Raw genomic sequence first — 8554 nt, 5'->3', positions numbered from 1 at the left:
TACCATTTTAACAAACCTTTATTTATGGACAGCCATTCCATATTATAACATATGCAAACACACATATACACACGCACACACATGGAAAGTGGTTTGAGTCTGTCCTATGTTCAAAAGGCCGGCGGTTACAGCAGAGAAATGAACAGTTAATTACAAAAAAACACACTTTTTATTGCGTTTTTAACGGCAATATTTTACATCACCCTTAACCTGGATCATTAGATTACACTTAGGGAGAGTTAATACTATTTACACACATTATTTATTTACATCGCAAAGCCTGAGAGGGGACACGGAAAGCTCAATCTACATTCTCATAGAACGAGACAGGGTTTGTGATCGGTTAAATGTTCAGTCTGTGAGGTCAACACCCGTTTTTATCATAAGACCTGAGCCAAAACACGTACAGAGCACAAACAAAAGAGAACACGCTTCCAATTGAGAGATTTACCAACCTCTCACATCACTATGATCAACTGTAATCCCAACACTGGTGTCTGGCTTCACTTTAGAGTTGTAAAATCAATGCACATTTATTTTACTTAGAAATCTCAACCAACTATTAGAAAGAGCTTTGAAAGAAAGTCTCTTTATAGTTTCTTATTCTTGTTAAACGAGGAGCTTTCAATACAACTACTCAAAACCAAGCTTATTAATCAGACACCATTGCCAGAGTTCTTTTACTTTTCGTTATATTTAAACATTTTCTGTACATGAAAGAAGGCTGTGTCTTTCGTTCACTCTGACAATCACACACACACACACACACACTTGAATGAGTTCACAATTTCTTTAGATTCGCTTTGCAAGTGAATACTGTAAGAGTCTACACAGTTTTACTACCCATAAGAAGTTAGACCTGTTTTCACATGCAGCCACTTTGAGCCACTTTAAAGATTTTAGTATGAAAATTAAACAGCGAGCCCAAAGGTGATGCGTGTTGTCTCTCAGTAGGAAAACAAGCGGGAACCAGGGTCCAAAACTTTGAGTTGTTTTGACTTTGTTTTTGTGTAACAGAGGTGTAGTATTCCCCCCCCCCCCCCCGAGGGTTTCCAGTGTGGTCTGAGCCGAAAACAGTGTTTATGCATGATTGAAGGTGTAACTGGAGATGCTGATTCAGCACCTGAGGCTTCACACCACTCCTTCGATGAAGCTGGTCTCCAGATGCACGATGAGCATCCTCAGGAAGGACATCTCCTTGCGCGTGTTCTCGAAGATGATCCGCGGGTCGTCCGACTGGCAGCGCAGGCAGTTGGGCGCCATCACCATGGCCAGGTTGTTCACATCCATTTTAGTTATCGCCACGTTTGAGGGCTGAGCGAAAACCTGGAGACAATCAGGAGAAAGCAAGGTGTTAACCAATTGGTTATCCACAAAAATATATTCATTTTTAAATAAAGTTCAGTTTGAATTGGGTTTTTCTTTTGAATAATTGTTTAATTGTCCTTGTTTGTAAGGGAGGGTAATAGATGTTTTAAAGTACAATAAATAAAGTTCAAAACAAGCACTGAGAATGTATTATGTAAATACAAAGAAATTAACAAGTTTGAAACTAAACAAATATTATACATTTTTCTCTAATCTAATGAGATAATAATCCCCGTATTCTGACAAATGTTTTAATAAAAAAAATCACAATACAAAATCATATCTTTTTTTCTACCCTGAAAACCTTTTCCATAATTATTAGATGATAATCTCATTAATTCAGAAAAACTTGTGCCGATATTGTCCGAATGGGGTCAGTGGAATATGGAGCCTGGTTGGGATTATTTATAAATGTGTGTCATCATTACCTGCAGGAAGTGGATGAAGTAGCAGAGCACCAGCCTGCTGAGCTCGGGCAGAGACTGAACCACAGCGATGGCCGCTACGGGGTCGTCACAGTTATTTACGCACTGCTTGTAGAAGTTCATCGGGATGAGAGGCTCCTCCAGCTCCCGATACCACAGCTTCATCAGAGAGGCTGGACGAGACAAACACACACTTAGTATTCATATAAACACCCAACACAAACAAACTAAACGCTTCCTCCCTCACCAGGAACGTTGGGGTCAGAGAGGTTCTCCGGGATCCTCCACTGGTCCACCTGGAGCTTCAACGCATTCACTTCATCAATGTCCCCAGGCACCCTGAAAATAAAGCCCCATGTTACACTCAGTGGCCACAAGAGGGAGCCCTACTTCTGTCGCTACAGACGCTCTATGCCCGGTGGCAAAGCCATTACTCATGCACAGACAATTGGATTCAAATGGGGCTGGAAAGACTCTGTCCTTTGTTTGCAGGACTTCTTTGGAACAAAACCAAAAACACTGAATAACAAAAGACAGAGCTGAGGTCAGTCCCCGTGTAGAGAAGGCAAGATGTTACAGGATCACGTTGGCTGCAGAAGATGCTACACAAACAGGGTTGTAGTTCCTACGTGTTTGCAAGCTTAATGTAAACACACATTATGAAGTATCAAATTAAACAGCGCTGGTCTCCGGACCAAAGCAGGAGTGTGTTTCTTGTGCTGTCTGTTGTACTGTACACAGGGTGATACACGAGACCACACACATTCTGTTTATACACTATATGCATACTAGAAAGCACACACAGTACATAAGTACCGAGCTCAAGGTGAGGCATGTAATAGAGTGGTGCAGGAATGATTGCTAAAAGTTAGAAATGAGCTCATTCAAGCCACTTCTTGTTCTCTAATCTCGAGGTCAACGGTTCTTTGAGGTTTTTTTTTTTTTTTTACATGCCTGAAGGAAAACACTGTTTCAGTAAACACCCCACTGGTCTGAAGCTTGCACATGTATTCAAAATGGAGGTTGATAACTAAATGGCTAAATGAGAAGAGTAAACATCATCACGCCAAACACGAGTTTGACTTTAGCTTAGTGGTTCTGACGCAATGATGCTATGTAGTCCCTTGATAGCCTACCTTAGCTTTTGACTTCTGCTGATTAGATAGATAGAGAGAGAGAGAGAGAGAGAGAGAGAGAAAGAGAGAGATAGAGATAGAGAGGGATAGAGATAGAGAGATATATAGATAGACAGATAGATGATAGATATATATATAGAGAGATAGACAGATAGAAATATAGACAGATAGATAGAGAGATAGAGAGATAGAGAGATAGATAGATAGATAGATAGATAGATAGATAGATAGATAGATAGAGAGAGAGAGAGAGAGATATAGAGAGAGAGAGAGAGAGATAGATATAGAGAGAGAGAGAGAGAGAGAGAGAGAGAGAGAGAGAGAGAGAGAGAGAGAGAGAGAGAGAGAGAGAGAGAGAGAGAGAGAGAGAGAGATAGATCTGTAGATAGATAGATACTTTATTTATCACAAGTTGGGAATTTGTTTTGTCACAGCAGCATTTTGACAGTTAGTTTACACGAATCACATTGTAATAAAATACAAATAACATAAACATTAAAGCAAATGTATTCATACGCTTGAAAAATCATGAAATGTTCCTTGTTAATATGTGGAGATGATCTGATGACTGAAAAAACGTGTGTTTGCAACGGATCTTATTTTCTGCAATATTTCTAAATCCAATGGAAAACGCCTCTGGCTTTAATTGACGAAACGTTTGAGATGCTAACTTTAAATACTTCATCACTGTGACACAGTCTTGGTCTGTATCTCACCTGAAGATGCCCTCCGTCTGAGCCCCCCCCAGAGCCAGGACGTACTGGGAGAGCTGCACCTGCACCCAGGGCAGCTTCCTGTCGGGGAACAGCTCTCTCTGCCGCTCCATCACCTCCTCCAGAGAGCTGCCGAACAGCGAGGGGGTGACGATGGCCCGCCTGCTGTGGTCGATCTCCTCCAAGGTGGGCTTACGCAGACCCTGAAGAGATAAAGGAGGAGAAGATTTACTACCTGTGATACCTCTCTATGATACTAATCATGTCTGCAGCTGCACCGCCATGACTGTGTCTGTGTTTACGTCTGTAGCTGTGAGTGTGTGTGTGCACCTGTAATTATGTCTCTGTGTGTGTGACAGCAGCCAGGATGAGTCAGAGGCAAGAATACAACTTCTAAAACTGAAGCGCCCTGTTTTGGTCCATGTGGTTGTTACATATGGATATTAAATACACTGAACAAAAATATAAACGCAACACTTTTGTTTTTGCTTCCATTTTTCATTAGATGAACTCAAAGATCTAAAACATTTTCTACATACACAAAATAACCATTTCTCTCAAATATTGTTCATAAATCTGAAAAAATCTGTGATAGTGAGCACTTCTCCTTTGCCGAGATAATCCATCCCACCTCACAGGTGTGGCATATCAAGATGCTGATTAGACAGCATGATTATTGCACAGGTGTGCCTTAGGCTGGCCACAATAAAAGGCCACCCTTAAACATGCATTTTTGCTTTATTGGGGGGTCTGGGGGGGTCCGAAAACCAGTCAGTATCTGGTGTGAGCGTTAGGGTTAGGGTAATGTTGTGAATCGAGTGGCCCATGGTGGTGGTGGGGTTATGGTATGGGCAGGCGTATGTTATGGACGACGAACACAGGCCACTCGATTCACAACATTACCCTAATCCTAACCCTAACCCTAATCCTAACGCTCACACCAGATACTGACTGGTTTTCGGACCCCCCCAGACCCCCCCAATAAAGCAAAAATGCATGTTTAAGGGTGGCCTTTTATTGTGGCCACCCTAAGGCACACCTGTGCAATAATCATGCTGTCTAATCAGCATCTTGATATGCCACACCTGTGAGGTGGGATGGATTATCTCGGCAAAGGAGAAGTGCTCACTATCACAGATTTTTTCAGATTTATGAACAATATGAGAGAAATTGTTATTTTGTGTATATAGAAAATGTTTTAGATCTTTGAGTTCATCTCATGAAAAATGGGAGCAAAAACAAAAGTGTTGCGTTTATATTTTTGTTCAGTGTAGAAAGAAAGGATATACTTGGTATGGGGCTTTTATCTGATAATATGTAGTTTACCCTATAACTATTTCAAAATGTATATTTTTGTGATTAATCCTCTTTAATATCTAAATGGTTATAACATTTCAATATGGATATTACCTAGAAAGGAAGGAATACTGTGACATTTGATTTTACGTATTATCTTCTCCTCCCTTAATGTCACATTTATAATTCTTTCCAAATGTATTCTTTGTGCTTCTTTTATGATGGGTTGAAACTGGTTTGGTAGAGTATATGATAACTGTCATTAGACAAAAGTCCTTTTCTATCCCGCTGAAGGCTTGATGGGATCCCTTCTCAGTGATTGGTGGCGTTTTCTTTACAGCAACCCCTCTTAGGCAAATAGTTGTTGGTTTTGCTGCTAGTGCATTAAGACTTTTTTTTAATCAATTAGTCCTTTTGTATGCACTTCTCTGGCACACACTAGATTTAAAAGTAGTGCTTTCGCATGATTCTTTGTAGAGAATCTTTTACAACCTAATAAGTCAACAAACAGGATTAGAGTCGACTAGGAATTTTCAACCACATGATTTGTGTTGGATTGTCCCTGGGGATGTGTCTGTTCAAGTCTTCTGTGTGTTTGTGTTCAACTGAAACAAAACTACAACAAATAAGTATACATTTTTCAATGATAGATCCTATTTGTTATGTGAAAGTGCCATATTTCTTACCTTTTTGCCCCCTGTGATCGCCACCTTCTGAAGTTTCCGATAGCAGAACTTGGCATACGTGCTGATAGGCAGACCTGTGAAGTCAACAGAAAAGCACAGGACTCAGAAACAGCGTAGCAAAGTCCAGAACAACCCTACAGTAGCACACCCTTGTTTTGTTCGTAAAGAGCCTGTGTAAAACCCTTAAGCAACAGGTATTACTGAACACACACAATAATAAATGATTTGAATTCTTTCCCACAAACAGGACGCGCAGTGTTTTCCCACAGATGTCAAACAGCGTATGAGAGGCAGGCAGCGGTAATGTGAGAGACATGTTGACGGTGTGATTCTGGCATATGGGGATTAGAGCCGGCCCGGCTGCACTGTCAGGCTGAGGGAAGATTTACTGCTGTTGAACAAAAGCCTTAGAGGCAGGATCCGGCCGGCTCATCCAGCGTTCAGGTGATTCACCAGCACACACTGACATGAAGAGTTTCAAAGTGAATTAGAAACACAGAGGTCTGCTAAGTAAGTAGCTGCTGTAGGGCCCAGATCTGCTTCGGATGTGAACTACGTTAGAGGAACTAGCTTGTTTGCTAAGGTGGCATGAGACTCGAGCTACAGAAAGACCTGATGTGTGGCTAACAGGTTAGACATTCTGTACATGCCTAGCTCTCAGCCATCCAGAAAACTATGTTCATCGTATATGCACCCATGAACAAAATCATCCCCATGTTTCATAGCTGTAGTAACTTGGGTTTACACTAAACGCTGAGCTCTCATGGGGTCTTTCCGCATTCCCATGATCGCCCTACCTGAACCGAGGCCAGATGGAAGAACCCACAGGATTTTAAAAAAGCACTTTCCATCATGTTGCTGACAGCCAAAGCCCCCAGATTTATGACAAACAGGTGACTCCCACTCACCACTGCTGCTAATCTGACTGAGTTCGACTATAATTATGTCTAATTAGAGAGATCGTATCAATAACTCGCTCTTGATCTTGGCAAAGACGGGGCTACTTTTCCCAAGGCTCCAAACATACATTACATTTGCTCGCAGAAAAGCAAGAGCGCGGAACCCCTTTGCTGCAGTGAGAAAAGGGTTGAAACACTACTCACAGTCTATATTTACATCACGCTTGATGGGAGGAAAACAAGAACAACCTGGCAACCAAAGCCCAGGAGAAAGACAAGCTCATTAGGAGTGAACTGCACCTGGATGAGAACAACATGACACCTGTCTCTGCGAGGAAGCTGAACTTGACAACAAGAACACAGCGGAGCTCTTAGAGGATGTGGAGGAGACGACTTCAGTCTCAGCTGGGGTTTTGTTTATGAGACAAGTTTACAGTAATCCAAGTGATGGCTGAAAGCAGTCTCCCGGGCCCAGAGCTCAAAGAGGTCTGTTTTTAAAGCCCAGACCAGATTCAGCCTCAAAAGAAGCCTCCAGTTCCAACCATGCTAATTATTGTAAAGTAAACCTAAAGATACAGCGGAAATAAGCATTGGAAAACGTTGTGGGAGATGTGGGAGAATTTGCAGACCATTTACATGCAGAAAAACCTATACACCACACTACAGGAAAGAGGCCCCCCCCTATGTCCGAAGAAATAGGGCCCTTTTCATATAAACTGTTATTTCATTCAAGTTTTAACTCAAAAAAAGAGACGGCAACTATCGTGAGATTTAAAAAAAAAAAATCGACAGACACAATTGCGCCACATGCTGTTTTTAACATGCTGTGTATAGTATTGAATTTAAAAAAAGAACAATATTAGAATATTTAAGTGGATAAAATGCCTTCTAACCAAACTATTCAGCTTGGATCTAATGTAAACCAACTGTTATTGAGTGTGGTAGTAAAAGAGGACTTGAGGTGGTTCCCAATTCAAAGCATTTGCACATTATTGCTGTTCTTGAACCATATACTTTGTATGTATTTGTGGCTACCATCTTCTATTTCTTTATACCTGGCCCTAGCAAAAATAAACTGAAATGAAATAGATTAAAGCTTAACTTTCTCTAAAACTGAAGTACATGTATAACCTTGGTTCCCACATGCTGCTCACAGCTGCTCATAACTCTGGTCACACACAATGACCCAGCTCCTCCATCCATCAGGCAAACAGCAGCATGTTGTTTTGGTACATGTGGGACTTGTTTTTCTCTCTGGCTTTCATCAAGATTCCTCCGTCTTAAAAGTCCTTGAGTCTTAGTCAGACGTGTTCAATAGGCTTTCCCTCCGACCTCTTAGTCAGTTCGGGTCTGAGTCACTGAATTACAATGTGTGTGTGGCTGCTGCAAGATGATTGGTTTCCCCTCCGGTGACATCATCACTAGTAAGGGGTGCTTTCATGAGTGTCGATGAGTAGGTATCCCCTTTATAGGCTGTCTGACATGCGGGTGGCAAGAGGGACCGCTAATATGACTCACAGTGTGGTCCATTGTGTGCATGGAGAACATTCTCATCCTACATTTTTTTTTCCAGCTCAGCTTTCTGTGAAACCCATTCATTGTATCTGCGAGTACATCAGCATGTCCTCATCTGACAAACTGCACAGTGCTGAATTTTCCATCCCACTCAGAGCGGTGTCTACAGGGAGCGATATATTAGATTTGTAATGGCTCAGACTGCACAGCTTTTGAACAGATTAGAAAAACATCTTTGGGAGTCGCTCCTCTGCCTACTTTGTGCTCTGTCAAACAGATACACTTGTGTAAATAGGAAATACCGAGAAGCCAATGTTCTTAATGTGATATTTGAACTAATTGAATTACCTTCTTCGTCATCCGAGTTCTGTTTCCGCTTCTTTCTGGACTTTGAATGTTTCTTCACGTTCAGCTCCTGCTGGTCCAATATGAACTGAGTCACTAAGAAACAGAAAAACAGCAACGGTCACATCTCTGACGGACAATTCGATTTTACACAAGACCGACAGATTAGAT

General features: G+C 41.5%; 1 protein-coding gene across 3 annotated transcripts in view; it reads right to left on the bottom strand.

Annotated features, from left to right (window-relative positions):
* Positions 1 to 8554, bottom strand: part of arhgap46a (Rho GTPase activating protein 46a) — a 38121-nt gene continuing 29567 nt past the window's right edge. For all 3 annotated transcript variants that reach the window (XM_079683459.1, XM_079683460.1, XM_079683461.1), the window contains exons 5-10: positions 8387 to 8479; positions 5625 to 5698; positions 3646 to 3845; positions 2041 to 2132; positions 1797 to 1966; positions 1 to 1326 (exon numbers count right to left, since the gene is read on the bottom strand). In XM_079683459.1, coding sequence (XP_079539585.1) covers positions 1132 to 1326; positions 1797 to 1966; positions 2041 to 2132; positions 3646 to 3845; positions 5625 to 5698; positions 8387 to 8479 — 824 coding nt within the window. In that variant the 3' untranslated portion in view covers positions 1 to 1131. The remainder of the gene's footprint in view (positions 1327 to 1796; positions 1967 to 2040; positions 2133 to 3645; positions 3846 to 5624; positions 5699 to 8386; positions 8480 to 8554) is intronic.

The sequence above is a fragment of the Notothenia rossii genome (genome assembly GCF_949606895.1).
Source record: "Notothenia rossii genome assembly, chromosome: 5".
In the NCBI taxonomy this organism is placed as follows: domain Eukaryota; kingdom Metazoa; phylum Chordata; class Actinopteri; order Perciformes; family Nototheniidae; genus Notothenia; species Notothenia rossii.
Note: the sequence above shows the minus strand (reverse complement) of the source record. Positions and strands in the feature narration are given on the sequence as shown.